The sequence below is a fragment of the Polyodon spathula genome, chromosome 1 (assembly GCF_017654505.1).
Source record: "Polyodon spathula isolate WHYD16114869_AA chromosome 1, ASM1765450v1, whole genome shotgun sequence".
NCBI lineage: Eukaryota > Metazoa > Chordata > Actinopteri > Acipenseriformes > Polyodontidae > Polyodon > Polyodon spathula.
In genome coordinates this window covers 61,136,561-61,163,277 of record NC_054534.1, presented here as the reverse complement: position 1 = coordinate 61,163,277, position 26,717 = coordinate 61,136,561, and the positions used below count along the sequence as shown (strand labels likewise).

Below are 26,717 nucleotides of genomic sequence, written 5' to 3'. Positions count from 1 at the left end.
TACATTTGTGTATTAAAAACTAGTTCGAAAAGTCCTAGATATTTTTATCTTAAGTAATTGTAAGTATAATTTTCCTTCAAACTAACAGTAAATACCAAATGTAGAAGTTTTGTTTCCCTGTTTGATGGATTATTAACAAGCCAATCTTATCAGTGAAAAAGGCAAATGTATAAGTTTAATATAAAGTGGATTGCATAATGGATTATCTGGATTTACAACTATTTTACCAGGCTTTAAAATCATAATCATATATATATAAAATCAGCCCAGACAGGATTAGCTGGGTCTTAACACCTACTTGTATTCCGACACAAAACCTTGAAATGCATCCAGCACCACATCAAGCTCTGTGATATTTTTTGGTGATTTCTTAACCTTTTTGGAGGGTCCAGCTTCATCTTTAAATAAAAATAAAATAAATTGTAATCAGAGGAAGTTCTAGCTATTTGAGAACATCACAGGACAGAAGATCATTAAAATGTGGGAACTTTGTATTCTATGCAATGCATACTGTTTTAATCTACTATTTATCAAGAATGGATTTTATAAATTATGGATGGACTCCCGCTGCATAGTAGTTTAAGGCATCCCATTTAGAAGTTCAGTGTACATGTAATAAGTAAAACCTGAACTATTTTGTCTTTGATGAATTTGATGGAGCCTACTGTAAATATTGTGTGCATTTTGGTAGAAAATAGTAACAAATGCAGAGAGACTTGACAGGTTATACACAAGTCCTTTAAATATCTGGGGTTCAGCAGTTACAAAACCGAAATAATGTCAAAAAAAAAAAAACCAAAACAAAAAAAAAAAAAAAAAAAACAAAAAACACACAAGCAGGTGGAATATTTGGCTTATAAACCGTTATCTGAGACATAGACACTACGTTGTTTGAACTGAACTTATAGCGAATGCTTATTATAGTTGTACTCTTAGTAGGTTACTTAAATTTACTAGCAATTGTGTTCCAAACTGCACTGAAAGGAACATTTCCTAAAAGTATGCTATACATGTGTTGAGGTGAGGTGGGGTCACAGGGAACCTTTTGTGTATCATGAAGAATTTAGTGAACCCGTCAAGCTACAAGGCTAGACACGCTCCTGTTAATCATTGACTGATTGTGTTCACCGTGAAATAAAACTCAAATCCTACCAGTTATATTCTTTTTTGAGTGTGTTTTGTGCGATGGGGAGGGGGCAAGTAGATTTTTAAGGACAAGTAGATTTTCATCATTTTGTCCCTTGGACAATAATTTTTTTTTTTTTTTTTAATTGCACACCCCTGTAACCTAATTGATGATTAAGTATGCGCTGAAGAAGAATATACATAAAACTGTATGCGTTGTTCAGAACCAAGTTTCGCAACTCCTATAATTTAATAACAACAACAACAACAACAACAACTAGTACATTCATTTGAATGTATATGTCAACAACCCTCACCCCCATCCCCCTTTTGACAGACCCAAAGTCACACATTACCCGAAGATGTGGATGAAGGTTTATTTTTCTTCTTCCCAATAGACTTTGAGCTGCTTTTTGGGTTCGAACATTCCTGTTAAATTAAGACAACTTTTAATAGAAATTGGAAAGTATAAATTAAGGAAGTATAGTCAACAGTTTCTGAAATTGCTGGAGTTCATTTGATTAGGCAATACCAAAAATTAGGAGGTCACCACAAGAATCATAAAAGACAGCTGTGTAGCATCTCATCATTGGTATGACCAGAGATTAAAACGATATGGAAGTGAAATGGTTTTATTTTTGCGGATGCCTATACACAAGGGCTCTTAAACCAAGATTTATAAGGGGGCCAGAATGGAAAAAAGTTAGATGTCGGTGGCCCAAAAGTATTGTATTCTACATATTTTTAAGCAATATAATACATATTATATAATATAATGTTAGTATATTGAACAACACTTAAAAATGTTACCATATGAATAATACTTTAATAATAGAACAAAGTGAACATTGAACAGAGAATCATTACAAACATTTTGAAATGCATGTGACATATTAATAGTATAACTGTTATACTATAATTAGGGTGTCTGACATTCGAGTGAAATGCTTTTTTAAAAATCGGGTAGAATAATTTAATGAAAAATCGGGTGAAATCAGGTTGTTTTTTATATATGTAATCAAGAAAGAATAAATACATGTTCGGGTAGAAACTGGGTTTTATTTAAAAAAAAATGAACAAATGCTGAAGCACAGTGTTGACAACAAAGTTGTGGTCAACAGTTTAAATCCCCAACGTACATATATTTCCACACATTGGGGTAAGCAAACTTTTGACGACATCTATCTCTCTCCACCCTCTCTTTCTCTCTTTCACCCACAGAATGTATATGGAGACATTTCTCCATTCCAATCAATATTTATTTTGTAGTGGAGTTACAAGTACAATTGAGCACAGAACGTACTAGAAAATTAACAACTTTACTCCATGCTGTTTTACAAAGAGAAACGACGACTGCTTAAAACACACTCATAAAACAAATAACTAGGAATAAAAGTGTGCAAAAACCATATATATATATATATATATATATATATATATATATATATATATATATATATACACACACACACACACACACACACACACACACACACACACACACACAGATATACACACACACAGATATACACACATACATACACTAAGAAGCCACATTTTTCGAACATGGGTTGAACTGAAAGGGCGAACTGTGCGACAGTGTGGTTGTAAGCAATGTAATGATGCGACGGACAAAGAGAGTAAAAATGTACACAAGAAACTTTCATCACATAATATGCAAATGTGCCACTTAAAACAAATAAACTTGTGTCTTTGTTTCTATTCCATCTCTGACACAAAAATGAAAACCTGAGTTAAGTTAAAAACAAACAGATTGGTCCCATGGCATGGGATATAATCATTTTCTAAGTTTAGGTTAATTTCCCAGCTAATGACATTTGAAGTTTCTGATCAAACTGTTAATCTCCTTTGTATGTTATACTTGAAGGAAAATAAATATACATTAATGTTTGCACATTATACTGACATTTCTTTAAAATCTATATATTTTCAAGTAATGTATAATGAAAAAGAAATACATGTCCATTCATTAAAACTAAATTCATTAAAATGATGTCAGTGCGAGTATACAATAAGAAAAATGAATACTTTTTTATATTTCAGAGCAAATTAACAAAAGGAAGTACAGTACAGTATAAAGAACAAAAGAAAACACAAGCTTCCTGTTCATCATACACTCACAGCGGTTGAGTTGTGACTGTCTCTCTCTGTGTTATTTGAACCGAGCTTCACTCAGCAACAGCTCCCTTGCTTGTGTCTGTCATATTAATAATATAACTGTATACTATAAAACAGTAAATAGTGAGTTTCAATGGGAAAAATTGCACTTCTTTACTTGAGCCACAATTATCACATTGTATTCCTTAACTACTGACAGACATGCCTTGCACAATAAACACACATGAGTAAAAAACAAAAAGAAAATCGCCCACAGAGTACGCAAAGCAAAACTCCCTGGAAGTGGCTTGCGCGAGTCTTGCTGAGTGGCTAGTGACTGTTAAGGGATGGTGTGCTGCGCACGCTGCTTTGCAGGATACAAAAATAAGACCACGTCTTAATCACAAATTGATTTACAATGCTACTGTTTATTTATTTTTTTGTTAATTTTTATATTTTTTGCTGACTGTCGGTGGGCCACTTGGTTGTCCCTTGTGGGCCGGACGGGGCCCGCAGGCCGCCAGATGTAGAGCCCTGCTGTACACCTTCAATGGACCTTCACTGAATGAACCAGACTACAGCTGTGTAACAATAATATATTTTCAAAAAAAAAAGAGGAAATGGACAATAACCAAAAGTATTTTTTTTTTAATATATACACAATACCCAGTGCTCTGCATCACTTAAAGGTAACAATGCTATATTGGGTCAGTTTTTGTTGTGTTTTAGGTAAACCCAACAATTAGTCTGCAATTAGTGGAATTAACAGAATATCCACAAAAAAACAGAAAACAATCAGGAATGCATGAGTGCTCACCAGGTCAGAAGCTTCTTCATCTGAGCTTTCCTCTACACCTGGGGACATTCTCCTTGTCCGCTTTCCTGGAGCCTTGGGCTTGCTCACAGCAGCAGATTTCTTCCCTGCCTTTGCTCTGCTCTGTACTTGTCCGGACTTTTTTCTGGCAACCCTCTGTGACTGTGACAATAAATCTGGACTCTGAGAACCCTGTAAATGAGAGAAAAAATACTTTACTCGGTTTGTTTACTTTACTTCCTGTCAATTTCACATTGTTGTCTTTTTATTAGATTTTTATTGCAAAAGTTAGTAAGGAACGCCTGGGGATTAAGAATTGTTTTTATAACATACTGTATGGCAATGTGCTGCCAGCATCATACGTAGGCTGACAAAGGCAACGACTAAGACTTCAAAGGTTTGTCTAATTGTTTATTTTTATTACTACTGTGGATTAAGCATGTCAGTGTCCTGAAAGAACATCTCTGTGATGGTTGTATACTCTGATCTTTTTGTGGAGCTCAAATAACACATCCCTGCTCACCAATTCAGACTCTTCCTGATCTGAGCTTTCCTCTACAGAGGGAGACGGCCTTCTGGGTTTGTTCACAGCAGCATACTTCTTCCCTGCCTTTGCTCTGCTTTGTTCTAGTTCAGACTTTTCTGTGGCATCTGTCTGTGCCTGCGATGGCGAGGTCTGTAAATGTGGGGAAAATAATTACAATTCTGAAGGAACATTAGGAACTACAGATTTTTCTGATGGGCTACTTACGTCATCGGCACCAGTTCTGCTCTGTTATATTTGAATCACAGACAACTGCACATGCGTTTATTTATATATAGTGGCTCTCAAAAGCATGCACCCCCCTTAGACATTTCCACATTTTATTGTGTTACAACATGGAATCAAAATGGATTTAAATTAGGAGTATTGAATTTGGGCTTTGACTGGGCCACTCCAGGACATTGACCTTTTTGATTTTAAGCCACTCCAGTGTGGCTTTGGCTGTATGTTTGGGGTTCTTGTCCTGCTGGAAGATGAATCTTCTCCCAAGTCCCAGGTCTCTTGCAGACTTCAGTAGGTTTTCCTTCAGGATTTCTCTGTACTTTGCTGCATCCATTTTGCCCTCTATCTTCATGAGCTATCCAGGCCCTGACGCAGAGAAGCATCCCCATAGCATGATGCTGCCACCAGCATGCTTCACGGTAGGGTTGGCATTCTCAGGATGATGTGCGGTGTTAGGCTTGCACCAAACATAGCGCTTAGCGTTGAGGCCAAAAAGCTTTTGTTGCCTTATAGCCCAGAAATAAAATGCATTAAAATAGATTTTCTTTTTCATTTATGTACACAACATACTCCACAACTTCCAAATGAAAAAAATATTCTAGAAATTTGTAGAAAATGAATTAAAAATAAAAACTGAAATAGCTTGGTTGGATAAGTGTCCATCCCCTTTGTAATAGCAATCCAAAATCAGCTCAGGTGTAACCAGTCACCTTCAAAATCACACACCAAGTTAAGTGGCCTCCACCTGTGTTAAATTGTAGTGATTCACATGATTTCAGGATACATTTAACAGTTCCTGTAGGTTCCTTCTCCTGGTTAGTGCATTTCAAAGCAAAGACTCAACCATGAGCACCAAGGTGCTATCAAAAGAACTCTGGGACAGTTGTGGAAAGGCACAAATCAGGGGATGGTTTAAAAAATTAGGAAAGGCCTTGAATATCCCTTGGAGCACGGTCAAGACGATTATTAAGAAGTGGAAGGTGTATGGCGCCACCAAGACCCTGCTAGACCAAGTCGTACCTCCAAACTGGATGACTGAGCAAGAAGGAGACTGATGAGAGAGGCTATCAAGAGGCCACTGGCAACTTATGGCCAAGACTGGTCAAAGTGTGCATGTGTCAACGATATCCCAAGCACTCCACAAGTCTGGCCTGTATGGAAGTCATTACTCAAGAAAGTCCACCTTGAATCCGTTTGAAGTATGCAAAAAAACACTTGGGAGATTCTGTAGCCATGTGGCAAAAAGTTTTGTGGTCTGACGAAACTAAAATGGAACCTAAATGCAAAGCGTTATGTTTGGCGCAAACCCAACACAGCGCATCATCCAAAGAACACCATCCCTACTGTGGAGCATGGTGGTGGCAGCATCATGTTATGGGGACTTGGGCACTTGAAGATTGCTGTCCATCAACACTCCCCAAGGAACTTGACAGAGCTTGAATGGTTTTGTAAAGAAGAATGGTCAAATATTGCCAAATCTAGGTGTACAAAGTTGGTAGAGACCTATCCCAACAGACTCACAGATGTAATTGCTGCCAAAGGTTCTTCCACCAAGTATTAACTCAGGGGGGTGGAGACTTATTCAATTATGATTTTTCAGGTTTGTATTTTTAATATATTATTTTTTTCACAATAAAAACTTATTTTCCCCTTAAACAGTGGAGTATGGTATGTAGATACTTATGCGATCAATTATTTTCTGTTTTATATTTCTAATTCATTTAGAACAATTTGTAGATTTTATTTTTCACTTTGACATTATGGATTTTTTTTCTGTTGATCAGTGGAAAAAACTCCCAATTAAATCCATTTTGATTCCATGTTGTAACACAATAAAATGTGGAAAAGTCCAAGGGGGTGAATACTTTTGAGTGCCACTGTACAGTTTGTGTCTATTCAGGGAGTTTTCAGGTTTTGTATTACTTAGCTCCAAATTATTTACTGTTTGTTTGCAGTCAGGCCCTGGACTTATAAATAAATAAAACAAACCTTTTCACCTGGATTACAATTTACAATTGTCTGTCTGTTCTTTTAAACACCTGCACCTGCACACTATCAACCACTTTGCCACAGGCATACTTGAAGGAAAATAAATCTACACTAACGTATGCATATTAAACTGGCATTTCTTTAAAATCTATTTTCAATTAATGTATAATGAAAAAAAAAAGTCCATTCATTAAAATTAACATTTGAATACCTGATGTCAGTGCGAGTATACAATACGAAAAACGACTACTTTTTTTATATTTCAGAGCAAATGAACGAAAGCAAGTACAGTACTACATAAAGAACAAAAGAAAACACAAGCTTCCTGTTCATCATACACTCACAGCGGTTGAGTGGTGACTGTCTCTCTCTATGGCATTCGAATCGAGCATCACTCAACAACAGCTCCCTTGCTTGTGTCCGACATTAAATAGCATAACTGTTATACTATAACAGATAATAGTGAGTTTCAATGTGAAAAATTGCACTTCTTTCCTTGAGCCGCATTTATCACATTGTATTTCTTAACTACTGACACACATTCACTGCACAATAAACACACTGGCTTTGCGTTAGGTACAGCTGGTAAATTACAGTTGGTAAAGTATTTATTGGTCCACTCATTGTTGAATCTACGATTTTCAACATCAAGTTTTCTCTTCTTGCTAGCTAGAGTAGAGAGAGAGAGAGAGGCAGTCATGTTTATATGACTTTCAAAAGAAGATAGAAAAAAAAAAAACTTTTAAAAGCAACACAAGTAAAACCCCAAAAATCACCCAGAGAGTACGCAAAGCAGAACTCACTAGAAATGGCTTGCGTGAGTCTTGCTGAGTGGCTAGTGACTGTTAAGGGGTGGTGTGCTGCGCAGGCTGCTTTGCAGGATACAAAAGTAAGACTACGTCTTAATCACAAATTGATTTACGATGCTACTGCTAATTTTTTATTTTTTTGCTGACTGTAGGCAGGCCACTTGGTTGTCCCTCGTGGGCCGGACGGGGCCCGCGGGCCACCACTTGAAGAGCCCTGCTGTACACCTTCAATGGACCTTCACTGAATGAACCAGACTACAGCTGTGTACCAATAATATATCGTTTAAACAAAAAAAAAAAAGAGATGAAATAGACAGTAACCAAAATATATATTTTTTTATATACACAACACCTAGTGCTCTGCATCACTTAAAGGTAACAATGCTATATTAGGTCAGTTTTTGTTGTGTTTTAGGTAAACGCAACAATTAGTCTGCAATTAGTGGAATTAACAGAATATCCAAAAAAAAAAACAGAAAACAATCAGGAACGCATGACTGCTCACCAGGTCAGAAGCTTCTTCATCTGAGCTTTCCTCTGCACCTGGGGACATTCTCCTTGTCTGCTTTCCTGGAGACTTGGGCTTGCTCACAGCAGCAGATTTCTTCCCTGCCTTTGCTCTGCTCTGTACTTGTCCGGACTTTTTTCTGGCAACCCTCTGTGACTGTGACAATAAATCTGGACTCTGAGAACCCTGTAAATGAGAGAAAAAGTACTTTACTTGGGTTTGTTTACTTTCTTGCCTGTCAATTTCACATTGTTGTCTTTTTATTAGATTTTTATTGCAAAAGTTAGTAAGGAATGCCTGCGGATTAAGAATTGTTTTTATAACATACTGTATGGCAATGTGCTGCCAGCCTCATACGTAGGACTGCTAGTAAGGTACGAGAATGAGGCACAGTGGTTCATGCTTTAAGCCAGCTCACCTCATTTCTACACCAGCCGCATAACACAAAGGCAACGACTAAGACTTCAAAGGTTTGTCTAATTGTTTATTTTTATTACTACTGTGGATTAAGCATGTCAGTGTCCTGAAAAATATCTCTGTGATGGTTGTATACTCTGATCTTTTTGTGGAGCTCAAACAACACATCTCTGCTCACCAATTCAGACTCTTCCTGATCTGAGCTTTCCTCTACAGAGGGAGACGGCCTTCTGGGTTTGCTCACAGCAGCATACTTCTTCCCTGTCTTTGCTCTGCTCTGTTGTAGTTCAGACTTTTCTGTGGCATCTGTCTGTGCCTGCGATGGCGAGGTCTGTAAATGTGGGGAAAATAATTACAATTCTGAAGGAACATTAGGAACTATAGATTTTTCTGCTGGGCTACTTACGTCATCGGCACCAGTTCTGCTCTGTTATATTTGAATCACAGACAACTGCACATGCGTTTATTCATATACAGTGGCTCTCAAAAGCATTCACCCCCCCTTAGACTTTTCCACATTTTATTGTATTACAACATGGAATCAAAATGGATTTAAATTAGGAGTTTATGCCACAGATCAACACAAAAAAGTCCATAATGTCAAAGTGAAAAATAAAATATACAAATTGTTCTAAATTAATTACAAATACAAAACAGAAAATAATTGATTGCATAAGTATTCACCCCCTTGAGTCAATATTTGGTAGAGGCACCTTTGGCAGCAATTACAGCCATGAGTCTATTTGGATAAGTCTCTACCAGCTTTGCATATCTGGACACTGCAACTTTTGCCCATTCTTCTTTGCAAAATTGCTCAAACTACGTCAAATTGGATGGGGACCTTCGGTGAACAGCAATTTTCAACTCTTTCCACATATTCTCAATTGGATTGAGGTCCGGGCTTTGACTGGGCCACTCCAGGACATTGACCTTTTTGTTTTTAAGCCACTCCAGTGTGGCTTTGGCTGTATGTTTGGGGTCATTGTCCTGCTGGAAGATGAATCTTCTCCCAAGTCCCAGGTCTCTTGCAGACTTCAGCAGGTTTTCCTCCAGGATTTCTCTGTACTTTGCTGCATCTATTTTGCCCTCTACCTTCACAAGCTTTCCAGGCCCTGACGCAGAGAAGCATCCCCGTAGCATGATGCTGCCACCAGCATACTTCACGGTAGGGTTGGTGTTCTCAGGACGTTGTGCGGTGTAATGCTGGAGCCAAACATAGCGCTTAGCGTTGAGGCCAAAAAGCTCTATTTTGGTCTCATCAGACCATAGAATCTTCTTCCACTTGGTCTTAGTCTCTCCCATATGCCTTCTGGCAAAATCTAGCTGAGATTTGATGTAAGTTTTTTTCAACAATGGTTTTCTTTTTGCCACTCTCCCATAAAGGCCAGTTTTGTGAAATACCCGGGCTATTGTTGCTGTATGCACAGTGTCTCCCAACTCAGCTGTGGAAGACAGTAACTCCTTTAGAGTTGCCATAGGCCTTCTGGTGACCTCCCTGACTAGTGCCCTTCTCACCCGGATAATAATTTTTTGAGGACGGCCTGTTCTATACAGATTTACAGTTGTCCATATTCTCTCAATTTCTTAATAATGGACTTTGCTGTGCTCCGGGGGATATTCAATGCTTTGGAAATGTTCTTATATCCTATTCCTGATTGGTGCTATTGAAGAACCTTATTCTGGATTTGCTTTGAACATTCCTTCGTCTTCATGATGTAGTTTTTGTTAGGAAATGTACTAACCAACTGTGGAACCTCCCAGAGACAGGTGTATTTAACCTAAAATCATGTGAAACACCTTAATTGCCCACAGGTGGACTCCATTCAACCAATTATGTGACTTCTAAAGACAACTGGTTGCACCAGAGCTTATTTAGGTGTGTCATAGTAAAGGGGGTGAATATTTATGCAATCAATTATTTTCTGTTTTATATTTGTAATTAATTTAGAACAATTTGTAGATTTTATTTTTCACTTTGACATTATGGACTTTTTTTGTGTTGATCAGTGGCAAAAACTCCTAATTAAATCCATTTTGATTCCATGTTGTAACACAATAAAATGTGGAAAAGTCCAAGGGGGGTGAATACTTTTGAGAGCCACTGTACAGTATGTGTCTATTCAGGGAGTTTTCAGGTTTAACCTGAATGCAGAAAAAAGCATGTAGGGGGTTAAATCAGGGTAAAACCCAAAAAATCAGACACCCTAACTATAACATATACTATTATATACAGTCTGAAAACAAGAACTGTGCGGCAATTTGGTTGTAAGCAATGTAATGATGCAACTGACAAAAAGAATAAGAATGTACACAAGAAACTTTCATCACATAATATGCAAGTGTGCCACTTAATACAAATAAACTTGTGTCTTTGTTTCTATTCCATCTCTGACACAAAAATGAAAACTTGAGTTAAGTTAAAAACAAACAGATTAGTCCCATGGCACGGGATGTAGTCATGTTTCTAAGTTTTGGTTAATTTCCCAACTAATGATATTTGATGTTTCTGACCAAACTGCTAATCTCCTTTGTATGGTATTGTAGCAGAAATACAGCGATTCTTGGTTGTAAAACTCCATCCCGACCTGTAAGGGCGCTAAGCAGCGAGAACAGAGTTGTTTGGACGGGCTGGTCTGACAGTTCTATCCCAGGGTCGGGAAGTCGGCCAGCCGGCGAGACTCCGTTGCAAGAACGCATTGACCCGGAAAGAAAACTGCGTGGCAGCCGCAGATTGGAGAGGTGGTTGCACTCGTTTACAAAGGGGTCATCCATGAAAGCATAAAAGGGGACGGAAAATCATAATCTGTTCCTTCGCTTTGGTTGGTATTAAGCGACCCGGAAGGCCTGCACTGATGGATAATCGTGAGTGTTTGCACTAATTCACGCACTAACAGACTTGTGTATGTGTTTTGTGTGAATGTGTAATAAAAATAGTACTACTATTTGCAGGGCAACACGGGGACTATACATTAAGTAATACATGCTACTGTATTACTTACCTCCATTATTATTTACTGTTTGTTTTGCAGTCAGGCCCTGGACTTATAAATAAATAAAACAAACCTTTTCACCTGGATTACAATTTACAATTGTCTGTCTGTTCTTTTAAACACCTGCTCACTATCAACCACTTTGCCACAGGCATACTTGAAGGAAAATAAATCTACACTAACGTATGCACATTAAACTGACATTTCTTTAAAATCTATTTTCAATTAATGTATAATGAAAAAAAAAAAAAAAGTCCATTCATTAAAATTAATATTTGAATACCTGATGTCAGTGTGAGTATACAATATGAAAAACGACTACTTTTTTTTATATTTCAGAGCAAATGAACGAAAGCAAGTACAGTACTGTATAAAGAACAATAGAAAACACAAGCTTCTTGTTCATCATACACTCACAGCGGTTGAGTTGTGACTGTCTCTCTCTGTGTTATTCGAACCGAGCTTCACTCAACAACAGCTCCCTTGCTTGTGTCTGACATTAAAGAGCATAACTGTTATACTATAACAGATAATAGTGAGTTTCAATGTGAAAATTTGCACTTCTTCCCTTGAGCCGCATTTATCACATTGTATTTCTTAACTACTGACACACATTCACTGCACAATAAACACACTGGCTTTGCGTTAGGTACAGCTGGTAAATTACAGTTGGTAAAGTATTTATTGGTCCACTCATTGTTGAATCTACGATTTTCAACATCAAGTTTTCTCTTCTTGCTAGCTAGAGTAGAGAGAGAGAGAGAGGCAGTCATGTTTATATGACTTTCAAAAGAAGATAGAAAAAAAAAAAAACTTTTAAAAGCAACACAAGTAAAACCCCAAAAATCACCCAGAGAGTACGCAAAGCAGAACTCACTAGAAATGGCTTGCGTGAGTCTTGCTGAGTGGCTAGTGACTGTTAAGGGGTGGTGTGCTGCGCAGGCTGCTTTGCAGGATACAAAAGTAAGACTACGTCTTAATCACAAATTGATTTACGATGCTACTGCTAATTTTTTATTTTTTTGCTGACTGTAGGCAGGCCACTTGGTTGTCCCTCGTGGGCCGGACAGGGCCCGCGGGCCACCACTTGAAGAGCCCTGCTGTACACCTTCAATGGACCTTCACTGAATGAACCAGACTACAGCTGTGTACCAATAATATATCGTTTAAACAAAAAAAAAAAAGAGATGAAATAGACAGTAACCAAAATATGTATTTTTTTATATACACAACACCTAGTGCTCTGCATCACTTAAAGGTAACAATGCTATATTAGGTCAGTTTTTGTTGTGTTTTAGGTAAACGCAACAATTAGTCTGCAATTAGTGGAATTAACAGAATATCCAAAAAAAAAAACAGAAAACAATCAGGAACGCATGACTGCTCACCAGGTCAGAAGCTTCTTCATCTGAGCTTTCCTCTGCACCTGGGGACATTCTCCTTGTCTGCTTTCCTGGAGACTTGGGCTTGCTCACAGCAGCAGATTTCTTCCCTGCCTTTGCTCTGCTCTGTACTTGTCCGGACTTTTTTCTGGCAACCCTCTGTGACTGTGACAATAAATCTGGACTCTGAGAACCCTGTAAATGAGAGAAAAAATACTTTACTTGGGTTTGTTTACTTTCTTGCCTGTCAATTTCACATTGTTGTCTTTTTATTAGATTTTTATTGCAAAAGTTAGTAAGGAACGCCTGGGGATTAAGAATTGTTTTTATAACATACTGTATGGCAATGTGCTGCCAGCCTCATACGTAGGACTGCTAGTAAGGTACGAGAATGAGGCACAGTGGTTCATGCTTTAAGCCAGCTCACCTCATTTCTACACCAGCCGCATAACACAAAGGCAACGACTAAGACTTCAAAGGTTTGTCTAATTGTTTATTTTTATTACTACTGTGGATTAAGCATGTCAGTGTCCTGAAAAATATCTCTGTGATGGTTGTATACTCTGATCTTTTTGTGGAGCTCAAACAACACATCTCTGCTCACCAATTCAGACTCTTCCTGATCTGAGCTTTCCTCTACAGAGGGAGACGGCCTTCTGGGTTTGCTCACAGCAGCATACTTCTTCCCTGTCTTTGCTCTGCTCTGTTGTAGTTCAGACTTTTCTGTGGCATCTGTCTGTGCCTGCGATGGCGAGGTCTGTAAATGTGGGGAAAATAATTACAATTCTGAAGGAACATTAGGAACTATAGATTTTTCTGCTGGGCTACTTACGTCATCGGCACCAGTTCTGCTCTGTTATATTTGAATCACAGACAACTGCACATGCGTTTATTCATATACAGTGGCTCTCAAAAGCATTCACCCCCCCTTAGACTTTTCCACATTTTATTGTATTACAACATGGAATCAAAATGGATTTAAATTAGGAGTTTATGCCACTGATCAACACAAAAAAGTCCATAATGTCAAAGTGAAAAATAAAATATACAGATTGTTCTAAATTAATTACAAATACAAAACAGAAAATAATTGACTGCATAAGTATTCACCCCCTTGAGTCAATATTTGGTAGAGGCACCTTTGACAGCAATTACAGCCATGAGTCTATTTGCATAAGTCTCTACCAGCTTTGCATATCTGGACACTGCAACTTTTGCCCATTCTTCTTTGCAAAATTGCTCAAGCTACGTCAAATTGGATGGGGACCTTCGGTGAACAGCAATTTTCAACTCTTTCCACATATTCTCAATTACATTGACCTTTTTGTTTTTAAGCCACTCCAATGTGGCTTTGGCTGTAAGTTTGGTGTCATTGTCCTGCTGGAAGATGAATCTTCTCCCAAGTCTCAGGTCTCTTGCAGAATTCAGCAGATTTTCCTTCAGGATTTCTCTGTACTTTGCTGCATCCATTTTGCCCTCTACCTTCACAAGCTTTCCAGGCCCTGACGCAGAGAAGCATCCCCGTAGCATGATGCTGCCACCAGCATACTTCACGGTAGGGTTGGTGTTCTCAGGACGATGTGCGTGTAATGCTGGAGCCAAACATAGCGCTTAGCGTTGAGGCCAAAAAGCTCTATTTTGGTCTCATCAGACCATAGAATCTTCTACTTGGTCTTAGTCTCTCCCATATGCCTTCTGGCAAAATCTAGCTGAGATTTGATGTATTTTTTTCAACAATGGTTTTCTTTTTGCCACTCTCCCATAAAAGGCCAGTTTTGTGAAATACCCGGGCTATTGTTGCTGTATGCACAGTGTCTCCCAACTCAGCTGTGGAAGATAGTAACTCCTTTAGAGTTGCCATAGGCCTTCTGGTGACCTCCCTGACTAATGCCCTTCTCGCCCGGATAATAATTTTTTGAGGACAGCCTGTTCTATACAGATTTACAGTTGTCCATATTCTCTCAATTTCTTAATAATGGACTTTGCTGTGCTCCGGGGGATATTCAATGCTTTGGAAATGTTCTTATATCCTACTCCTGATTGGTGCTATTGAAGAACCTTATTCTGGATTTGCTTTGAACATTCCTTCGTCTTCATGATGAAGTTTTTGTTAGGAAATGTACTAACCAACTGTGGAACCTCCCAGAGACAGGTGTATTTAACCTAAAATCATGTGAAACACCTTAATTGCCCACAGGTGGACTCCATTCAACCAATTATGTGACTTCTAAAGACAACTGGTTGCACCAGAGCTTATTTAGGTGTGTCATAGTAAAGGGGGTGAATATTTATGCAATCAATTATTTTCTGTTTTATATTTGTAATTCATTTAGAACAATTTGTAGATTTTAATTTTCACTTTAACATTACGGACTTTGTTTCTGTTGATCAGTGGAAAAAACTCCTAATTAAATCCATTTTGATTCCATGTTGTAACACAATAAAATGTGGAAAAGTCCATGGGGGTGAATACTTTTGAGAGCCACTGTACAGTATGTGTCTATTCAGGGAGTTTTCAGGTTTAACCTGAATGCAGAAAAAAGCATGTAGGGGGTTAAATCAGGGTAAAACCCAAAAAATCAGACACCCTAACTATAACATATACTATTATATACAGTCTGAAAACAAGAACTGTGCAGCAATTTGGTTGTAAGCAATGTAATGATGCAACTGACAAAAAGAATAAGAATGTACACAAGAAACTTTCATCACATAATATGCAAGTGTGCCACTTAATACAAATAAACTTGTGTCTTTGTTTCTATTCCATCTCTGACACAAAAATGAAAACTTGAGTTGAGTTAAAAAAACAACAGATTAGTCCCATGGCACGGGATGTAGTCATGTTTCTAAGTTTTGGTTAATTTCCCAACTAATGATATTTGATGTTTCTGACCAAACTGCTAATCTCCTTTGTATGGTATTGTAGCAGAAATACAGCGATTCTTGGTTGTAAAACTCCATCCCGACCTGTAAGGGCGCTAAGCAGCAAGAACAGAGTTGTTTGGACGGGCTGGTCTGACAGTTCTATCCCAGGGTCGGGAAGTCGGCCAGCCGGCGAGACTCCGTTGCAAAAACGCATTGACCCGGAAAGGAAACTGCGTGGCAGCCGCAGATTGGAGAGGTGGTTGCACTCGTTTACAAAGGGGTCATCCATGAAAGCATAAAAGGGGACGGAAAATCATAATCTGTTCCTTCGCTTTGGTTGGTATTAAGCGACCCGGAAGGGCCTGCACTGATGGATAATCGTGAGTGTTTGCACTAATTCACGCACTAACAGACTTGTGTATGTTTTTTGTGTGAGTGTGTAATAAAAACAGTACTACTATTTGCAGGGCAACACAGGGACTATACATTAAGTAATACATGCTACTGTATTACTTACCTCCATTATTATTTACTGTTTGTTTTGCAGTCAGGCCCTGGACTTATAAATAAATAAAACAAACCTTTTCACCTGGATTACAATTTACAATTGTCTGTCTGTTCTTTTAAACACCTGCTCACTATCAACCACTTTGCCACAGGCATACTTGAAGGAAAATAAATCTACACTAACGTATGCACATTAAACTGACATTTCTTTAAAATCTATTTTCAATTAATGTATAATGAAAAAAAAAAAAAAAGTCCATTCATTAAAATTAATATTTGAATACCTGATGTCAGTGCAAGTATACAATATGAAAAACGACTACTTTTTTTTATATTTCAGAGCAAATGAACGAAAGCAAGTACAGTACTGTATAAAGAACAATAGAAAACACAAGCTTCTTGTTCATCATACACTCACAGCGGTTGAGTTGTGACTGTCTCTCTCTGTGTTATTCGAACCGAGCTTCACTCAACAACAGCTCCCTTGCTTGTGTCCGACATTAAAGAGCATAACTGTTATACTATAACAGATAATAGTGAGTTTCAATGTGAAAAATTGCACTTCTTTCCTTGAGCCGCATTTATCACATTGTATTTCTTAACTACTGACACACATTCACTGCACAATAAACACACTGGCTTTGCGTTAGGTACAGCTGGTAAATTACAGTTGGTAAAGTATTTATTGGTCCACTCATTGTTGAATCTACGATTTTCAACATCAAGTTTTCTCTTCTTGCTAGTTAGAGTAGAGAGAGAGAGAGAGGCAGTCATGTTTATATGACTTTCAAAAGAAGATAGAAAAAAAAAAAACTTTTAAAAGCAACACAAGTAAAACCCCAAAAATCACCCACAGAGTACGCAAAGCAGAACTCACAAGAAATGACTTGCGTGAGTCTTGCTGAGTGGCTAGTGACTGTTAAGGGGTGGTGTGCTGCGCAGGCTGCTTTGCAGGATACAAAAGTAAGACCACGTCTTAATCACAAATTGATTTACGATGCTACTGCTAATTTTTTATTTTTTTTTGCTGACTGTAGGCGGGCCACTTGGTTGTCCCTTGTGGGCCGGACGGGGCCCGCGGGCCACCACTTGAAGAGCCTTGCTGTACACCTTCAATGGACCTTGACTGAATGAACCAGACTATAGCTGTGTACCAATAATATATTGTTTAAAAAAAAAAAAAAAAAAGAGAGACGAAATAGACAGTAACCAAAATATATTTTTTCTTATATACACAACACCTAGTGCTCTGCATCACTTAAAGGTAACAATGCTATATTAGGTCAGTTTTTGTTGTGTATTTAGGAAACGCAACAATTAGTCTGCAATTAGTGGAATTAACAGAATATCCAAAAAAAAAAAACAGAAAACAATCAGGAACGCATGACTGCTCACCAGGTCAGAAGCTTCTTCATCTGAGCTTTCCTCTACACCTGGGGACATTCTCCTTGTCTGCTTTCCTGGAGCCTTGGGCTTGCTCACAGCAGCAGATTTCTTCCCTGCCTTTGCTCTGCTCTGTACTTGTCCGGACTTTTTTCTGGCAACCCTCTGTGACTGTGACAATAAATCTGGACTCTGAGAACCCTGTAAATGAGAGAAAAAGTACTTTACTTGGGTTTGTTTACTTTCTTACCTGTCAATTTCACATTGTTGTCTTTTTATTAGATTTTTATTGCAAAAGTTAGTAAGGAACGCCTGGGGATTAAGAATTGTTTTTATAACATACTGTATGGCAATGTGCTGCCAGCCTCATACGTAGGACTGCTAGTAAGGTACGAGAATGAGGCACAGTGGTTCATGCTTTAAGCCAGCTCACCTCATTTCTACAACAGCCGCATAACACAAAGGCAACGACTAAGACTTCAAAGGTTTGTCTAATTGTTTATTTTTATTACTACTGTGGATTAAGCATGTCAGTGTCCTGAAAAAACATCTCTGTGATGGTTGTATACTCTGATCTTTTTGTGGAGCTCAAATAACACATCCCTGCTCACCAATTCAGACTCTTCCTGATCTGAGCTTTCCTCTACAGAGGGAGACGGCCTTCTGGGTTTGCTCACAGCAGCATACTTCTTCCCTGTCTTTGCTCTGCTCTGTTGTAGTTCAGACTTTTCTGTGGCATCTGTCTGTGCCTGCGATGGCGAGGTCTGTAAATGTGGGGAAAATAATTACAATTCTGAAGGAACATTAGGAACTATAGATTTTTCTGCTGGGCTACTTACGTCATCGGCACCAGTTCTGCTCTGTTATATTTGAATCACAGACAACTGCACATGCGTTTATTCATATACAGTGGCTCTCAAAAGCATGCACCCCCCTTAGACTTTTCCACATTTTATTGTATTACAACATGGAATCAAAATGGATTTAAATTAGGAGTTTATGCCACTGATCAACACAAAAAAGTCCATAATGTCAAAGTGAAAAATAAAATATACAAATTGTTCTAAATTAATTACAAATACAAAACAGAAAATAATTGACTGGATAAGTATTCACCCCCTTGAGTCAATATTTGGTAGAGGCACCTTTGGCAGCAATTACAGCCATGAGTCTATTTGGATAAGTCTCTACCAGCTTTGCACATCTGGACACTGCAATTTTTGCCCATTCTTCTTTGCAAAATTGCTCAAACTACGTCAAATTGGATGGGGACCTTCGGTGAACAGCAATTTTCAACTCTTTCCACATATTCTCAATTGGATTGAGGTCCGGGCTTTGACTGGGCCACTCCAGGACATTGACCTTTTTGTTTTTAAGCCACTCCAATGTGGCTTTGGCTGTAAGTTTGGTGTCATTGTCCTGCTGGAAGATGAATCTTCTCCCAAGTCTCAGGTCTCTTGCAGAATTCAGCAGATTTTCCTTCAGGATTTCTCTGTACTTTGCTGCATCCATTTTGCCCTCTACCTTCACAAGCTTTCCAGGCCCTGACGCAGAGAAGCATCCCCATAGCATGATGCTGCCACCACCATGCTTCACGGTAGGGATGGTGTTCTCAGGACGATGTGCGGTGTAATGCTGGAGCCAAACATAGCGCTTAGCGTTGAGGCCAAAAAGCTCTATTTTGGTCTCATCAGACCATAGAATCTTCTACTTGATCTTAGTCTCTCCCATATGCCTTCTGGCAAAATCTAGCTGAGATTTGATGTATTTTTTTCAACAATGGTTTTCTTTTTGCCACTCTCCCATAAAGGCCAGTTTTGTGAAATACCCGGGCTATTGTTGCTGTATGCACAGTGTCTCCCAACTCAGCTGTGGAAGACAGTAACTCCTTTAGAGTTGCCATAGGCCTTCTGGTGACCTCCCTGACTAGTGCCCTTCTCACCCGGATAATAATTTTTTGAGGACGGCCTGTTCTATACAGATTTACAGTTGTCCATATTCTCTCAATTTCTTAATAATGGCCTTTGCTGTGCTCCGGGGGATATTCAATGCTTTGGAAATGTTCTTATATCCTACTCCTGATTGGTGCTTTTGAAGAACCTTATTCTGGATTTGCTTTGAACATTCCTTCGTCTTCATGATGTAGTTTTTGTTAGGAAATGTACTAACCAACTGTGGAACCTCCCAGAGACAGGTGTATTTAACCTAAAATCATGTGAAACACCTTAATTGCCCACAGGTGGACTCCATTCAACCAATTATGTGACTTCTAAAGACAACTGGTTGCACCAGAGCTTATTTGGGTATAGGGCGTATAGTAAAGGGGGTGAATATTTATGCAATCAATTATTTTCTGTTTTATATTTGTAATTCATTTAGAACAATTTGTAGATTTTAATTTTCACTTTAACATTATGGACTTTTTTTCTGTTGATCAGTGGAAAAAACTCCTAATTAAATCCATTTTGATTCCATGTTGTAACACAATAAAATGTGGAAAAGTCCATGGGGGTGAATACTTTTGAGAGCCACTGTACAGTATGTGTCTATTCAGGGAGTTTTCAGGTTTAACCTGAATGCAGAAAAAAGCATGTAGGGGGTTAAATCAGGGTAAAACCCCAAAAATCAGACGCCCTAACTATAACATATACTATTATATACAGTCTGAAAACGAGAACTGTGCGGCAATTTGGTTGTAAGCAATGTAATTGTGCGACTGACAAAAAGAATAAGAATGTACACAAGAAACTTTCATCACATAATATGCAAGTGTGCCACTTAATACAAATAAACTTGTGTCTTTGTTTCTATTCCATCTCTGACACAAAAATGAAAACTTGAGTTAAGTTAAAAACAAACAGATTAGTCCCATGGCACGGGATGTAGTCATGTTTCTAAGTTTTGGTTAATTTCCCAACTAATGATATTTGATGTTTCTGACCAAACTGCTAATCTCCTTTGTATGGTATTGTAGCAGAAATACAGCGATTCTTGGTTGTAAAACTCCATCCCGACCTGTAAGGGCGCTAAGCAGCGAGAACAGAGTTGTTTGGACGGGCTGGTCTGACAGTCCTATCCCAGGGTTGGGAACAGATAATAGTGAGTTTCAATGTGAAAAATTGCACTTCTTTCCTTGAGCCGCATTTATCACATTGTATTTCTTAACTACTGACACACATTCACTGCACAATAAACACACTGGCTTTGCGTTAGGTACAGCTGGTAAATTACAGTTGGTAAAGTATTTATTGGTCCACTCATTGTTGAATCTATGATTTTCAACATCAAGTTTTCTCTTCTTGCTAGCTAGAGTAGAGAGAGAGAGAGAGAGAGGCAGTCATGTTTATATGACTTTCAAAAGAAGATAGAAAAAAAAAAACTTTTAAAAGCAACACAAGTAAAACCCTAAAAATCACCCACAGAGTATGCAAAGCTGAACTCACAAGAAATGACTTGCGTGAGTCTTGCTGAGTGGCTAGTGACTGTTAAGGGGTGGTGTGCTGCGCAGGCTGCTTTGCAGGATACAAAAGTAAGACCACGTCTTAATCACAAATTGATTTACGATGCTACTGCTAATTTTTTATTTTTTTTTGCTGACTGTAGGCGGGCCACTTGGTTGTCCCTTGTGGGCCGGACGGGGCCCGCGGGCCACCACTTGAAGAGCCTTGCTGTACACCTTCAATGGACCTTCACTGAATGAACCAGACTACAGCTGTGTACCAATAATATATCGTTTAAACAAAAAAAAAAATGAGATGAAATAGACAGTAACCAAAATATATATTTTTTTATATACACAACACCTAGTGCTTTGCATCACTTAAAGGTAACAATGCTATATTAGGTCAGTTTTTGTTGTGTTTTAGGTAAACCCAACAATTAGTCTGCAATTAGTGGAATTAACAGAATATCCAAAAAAAAAAAACAGAAAACAATCAGGAACGCATGATTGCTCACCAGGTCAGAAGCTTCTTCATCTGAGCTTTCCTCTACACCTGGGGACATTCTCCTTGTCTGCTTTCCTGGAGACTTGGGCTTGCTCACAGCAGCAGATTTCTTCCCTGCCTTTGCTCTGCTCTGTACTTGTCCGGACTTTTTTCTGGCAACCCTCTGTGACTGTGACAATAAATCTGGACTCTGAGAACCCTGTAAATGAGAGAAAAAATACTTTACTCGGTTTGTTTACTTTCTTGCCTGTCAATTTCACATTGTTGTCTTTTTATTAGATTTTCATTGCAAAAGTTAGTAAGGAACGCCTGGGGATTAAGAATTGTTTTTATAACATACTGTATGGCAATGTACTGCCAGTCTCATACGTAGGACTGCTAGTAAGGTACGAGAATGAGGCACAGTAGTTCATGCTTTAAGCCAGCTCACCTCATTTCTACAACAGCCGCATAACACAAAGGCAACGACTAAAACTGCAGGTTTGTCTAATTGTTTATTTTTATTACTACTGTGGATTAAGCATGTCAGTGTCCTGAAAGAACATCTCTGTGATGGTAGTATACTCTGATCTTTTTGTGGAGCTCAAAACAACACATCCCTGCTCACCAATTCAGACTCTTCCTGATCTGAGCTTTCCTCTACAGAGGGAGACGGCCTTCTGGGTTTGCTCACAGCAGCATACTTCTTCCCTGCCTTTGCTCTGCTTTGTTCTAGATCAGACTTTTCTGTGGCATCTGTCTGTGCCTCCGACGGCAGGGTCTGTAAATGTGGGGAAAATAATTACAATTCTGAAGGAACATTAGGAACTATAGATTTCTCTGCTGGGCTACTTACGCTGAGTCTCATTTTCAATGTTGTAGTAAAACATTCTACCCCAAACGGTTTCCTGTACTTTAAGCACAGACGAACCACAACCAAGCAGTTTCAGTAAAACATCTTTATCATTGATTATGATTTACAGAGATAACTGTTTGACTGACATTTTAGTGCATAATTTTGTTAAAATTAATTAACAATTCAGTCATACTAACTACATTGGTGAAAATGGTCAATGATCATTTTGACAAACTCCTGGGGCAAAATCAATCTTTTGGCCGGGGGCCTGGGGGCTGCTAAGCTCTGGGGTTGTACAACTTGTCATTTTACCAGATGGCTCGACCTGACCAATTTACACATGAGGCTAGTTAACATAGTCTTTGAAATGTTCCTCAAACCTTTTACATATATACCCAAATCACATATCAATTTTATAAAACATCAGCTGCAAAAATCACACAATATCTGCTTAACTAAATCAGTAAATACAGGGTTCATGCAGTTTTTCTGATACAAACGTTGATTACTTTAAGGACCATTTTCAAAGACCTAATTTAAGGATTGTGACCATTTCCAATGTTAATAGCTAATATCCAACTGTAAAAATAAATCTTTTGCATTAACAGTTTTACTGTATAATAAAACAAATCTAACTTTTACTCACTGAGTATAGACAAGCTCTATTGAGTTAGAGGCTAAAAGGCTGCCCATAATAAAATGACTTAAAACAATAATGTAACTGCTTCCGAGGCATTGATACACATATTGTTTACTTGCGGATTTCAGTAAAAGCACAACAACATTCTAGCCCAATCACTAAAGTAAAAATAGGCTTCTGTTATTTTGAAAAACCAAGCTTCAGATTATTACTAGTGCTTAATAACAGTAACAACATTTTATTTAGAGTTGGTGCTGAACTTAAACCCGCTCACAGCCCACAGCAACATGAACCTACTCGCTTACATATTAAAAAAAAATAATAAATAAATAAATAAATAAATAAAAAATAACTGTCTGGTTCTCTTGCCTTTTTTTTCAATGCATATCATTTAATTAATACGGAATAAAAACAAACTAATCTAACAACTACCTAGCCTATTTTTGATTCATCATTACTGTAGTCACCACAAACTGTCCAGCATCTTCGGCACACCGCTGCTAATGTTAGCTGTTGTAAATAGCGCAATGCAGACTGCGGGTGAAACTAATGTTTGTGTAGGGTGCGTTTAATTGAGTGTTCTTTATTATGTTATTACTGTTGGACTTCTAGTGTTTTCTGAATGACTTTCCACTTTTTTATATTACAATTTAAACTGTTTAAAAGTCAAAACTATAACAAAACATAGAATAATATTGTGTATACACAGAGCAAAAAACGTACATGGGCAAAATATAATATCTCCGCCTATGCCCTAAGGGTTAGGCGCCTATGGTCTCACTCAAGTTACAGTTCAACAGGTTACAAAAATCAAGTATGTGTGAAAACATTTTAGTTTGCCACAATAAAAATATATGATATTTCTACATGAATCACAGGAATGGACCTGGGAGAGGTCATTATGACAGGTTTACGTCTGACAAACTTTCAACCATGTAATTCTCCTTTTCTTTGAGTAAAACTTTCCTCAGTTGCCCCCACACCTGTAAAACACAGGACACTACACTGGTGGAGGACTGATTGGTGTGCCTTCCAACCTTCCCGGAGCATATCAAGTGGCCCTCACACCTGTCTCCCATAAAGCCGTTGAAATAGGGAAAACACAGACCACTCTTGGGGCACCTCATGGTAAGCAAAGAACAAATTTGTCCCAGTCTTTACCTGTGTCTGATGGGAACTGAATGGGGGGGGGGGGGGCGACTGAAAACAAATGTCCCAGATTGGCTCACCATTAGTCTTGCCAACCCCTGCATCCAGACAGCAAACACTGTAGACAACAGGAGCAGTTACCAGACGGGAGCCATAACTGCTGCCTTTCCAAGAGGGGAAGGCGTTAAGGACTTTTTAGTACGCTTTGAGCATATGGAACATACAGACTTGGATTGGGCAGACTTGGATGGGCCCCACGGCTTGTCCCAATCCTCACTGGTAAAGCTCTTGCTGCCTATGTTCTGATGGACGAGAACATAACAGATTCATATGAAGCCATAAAAATCAGCAATCCTGGAGAAATAAGACATTGCTAAGGAAACCTATCGGCAAACATTTCTGCTCGCGGCAGATCCATGCTGGAGAAGCACCAAGGGAGACCTACAATCGTCTGAATGGCCTTTACAAGTGGTGGATTTGACTCAACCAACATACCAAGGAGGACTTTTTGGTGAAACTACTGCGGTTGCTGGGACCAGACACCAGGGTCTGGGTAAAATAATATTTTCCCACCAGAGGCACAGAGACAGCCACCCTTGCTGAGAGGTACCAGCAGGTACATCGAAAGCCAACTTTTACCAGTTATTCTCTGTGTTCATGGGGATGAGAGGAAATACCCAGCGGCAGAACTGAAGGTCAAGGTGGATGGCCAGGCATATCTGTAAAGGGTGGGTTGGGAGGGAGGGGGTTGTAGAACATCTTCCTTATAAGGTTTTTTTAATGCAAGACCTACCCATACTAGCAGATTTGGTGCACAGAACGGAGATTGCATGTGCTGTCTTAACTAGAGCGGGAAAAAGGATGTCAAACTCCTGCCTGATGTTCACGATGAGCTCTGTCAGAGGGGCGGAAAGCCTTGTAAAAACCGCAGACAGCGTAGGACGGAAAAGAAGGAAAGGTTATCTATGGTGGAGCCCAAAGAAGGGTTACCCACTGACACTCACTGGGAAATTCCAGGAAACATAAGGCAGTTAATTATCAAGAAAAGGGTATGTTGTTCTCCATCTTCAACCTTACATTGTCTACAGGATCAGGTTCTTTGATCGAGGCTTCACTTTCCAAATCACTACTATCCTCTCTTTCCGGCTTCTCAGAAAGACGCTTCAGTGAGCTACAAATGACAAAGAAAAACACAAATTACAGTTCAATTCAGATTTGACTAAAGGCTGATTTACTGGCCTAAAAAAGTAAGTATTATTAACATTAAACTTTGTAATAAATGCATGCTCTGGTTGGTTAGGTTTGCAATAACCATGTGAAACTGTCCAACCACAACTGCTCTATGATTACAACAGGTAAACATGCAGCAAGGTCATGTTTATTTTAATTCAGGTTTAGCTCAGAATAGTATTTGCTTTAGCTGTGTTGAGTCTTACTAATTGACTGGCTTGACAGCATTTAGCCAAGTGGCATAGAAATAACATACACAGGTGTATTTGAAACATTAATATATGGATCATGTGTTTTTTGCAGTCATAAGCAAAAGTAGATGTGCTGTATGAAAGTTTTAACTCATGAAAACAAACACTGTTTTGGAAAACCAAAACTGGATAATCTGATCTGTGTCAATACTATTACATGAGCACACATTCAACATTTCTGCCTAATAAATGCAGTAACACACTATTGTAGCAATTACATTTTCTTCAGGAAACTTCAAGTTCAATCATGATGGAACTACCTTTTCATCTTCCATTACGAATAATTAGAAATGCGTAAAGATACAGTTACTCGTGGGTATGAGCAGTGATGTCTGAAAATTAACTTAGAATTAACTAATAAATGCAGATGAAAACATAACTGTTCACAAGCTCAGTTATGAATATAACTGAACAGCTTGTTCAGTTTATTACTCACAACGATTTAGACAAAAAAAAAAAAAAAAAAAAACTACAGCTATAACTAAAAAAGTCGGAATTATTTGCCTCTGGTTTATGTTCGTATGGTGCAGCAACAACGGCACATACTAACTTAATGGCATTCAAATCCATTCCGATTTTAATTAGACTGGTATGGGAGCAAATTATTTTCCATTTTACCGTGAGGTTGGTTTTTGTGTCTTTGCCACAGGTCTCAGTGTCTTGCTAGTAACTCCTTTGTTTTTCTTAGACACTGCCTTATCTTTCTTTGGCTTATTGTGAGACACTGCTTCATGTTTCTTCTGTGCACTATGCTCATCCCCCAGTGCAGTGCTGTGGAGAGGGTTATCTAGAGAATAATGGAACAAGAGATACAGGTTTATTTCCAGCTGACCTTAACACTGCTGTTTGGAGCTCAGGCTGAGCCATACAAGGGCGGTCCAAATCCTGCTCTAGCTCCCCAGGCAAGATCAGCTAATTGGTACAGATGGGATTTGAACGACGGCTGTGTGGCTCATCCTGCACTACAAACAGTACCTAAACAAAACAGA

At 38.6% G+C, this 26,717-nt stretch overlaps 1 protein-coding gene across 6 annotated transcripts in view; it reads right to left on the bottom strand.

Annotated features, from left to right (window-relative positions):
• Positions 1-26,717, bottom strand: part of LOC121320481 (myb-like protein V) — a 33,559-nt gene that overhangs the window by 4,441 nt on the left and 2,401 nt on the right. For 2 of the 6 annotated variants that reach the window (XM_041258845.1, XM_041258854.1), the window contains exons 5-18: positions 26,347-26,515; positions 25,325-25,418; positions 22,231-22,383; positions 21,634-21,822; positions 18,288-18,440; positions 17,689-17,877; positions 13,523-13,675; positions 12,925-13,113; positions 8,725-8,877; positions 8,127-8,315; positions 4,581-4,733; positions 4,061-4,249; positions 1,482-1,554; positions 299-398 (exon numbers count right to left, since the gene is read on the bottom strand). In XM_041258845.1, the coding sequence (XP_041114779.1) occupies positions 299-398; positions 1,482-1,554; positions 4,061-4,249; positions 4,581-4,733; positions 8,127-8,315; positions 8,725-8,877; positions 12,925-13,113; positions 13,523-13,675; positions 17,689-17,877; positions 18,288-18,440; positions 21,634-21,822; positions 22,231-22,383; positions 25,325-25,418; positions 26,347-26,515 (2,146 nt within the window). The remainder of the gene's footprint in view (positions 1-298; positions 399-1,481; positions 1,555-4,060; positions 4,250-4,580; positions 4,734-8,126; positions 8,316-8,724; positions 8,878-12,924; positions 13,114-13,522; positions 13,676-17,688; positions 17,878-18,287; positions 18,441-21,633; positions 21,823-22,230; positions 22,384-25,324; positions 25,419-26,346; positions 26,516-26,717) is intronic. The other 4 variants (XM_041258863.1, XM_041258889.1, XM_041258879.1 and 1 more) reach the window with 4 other exon arrangements.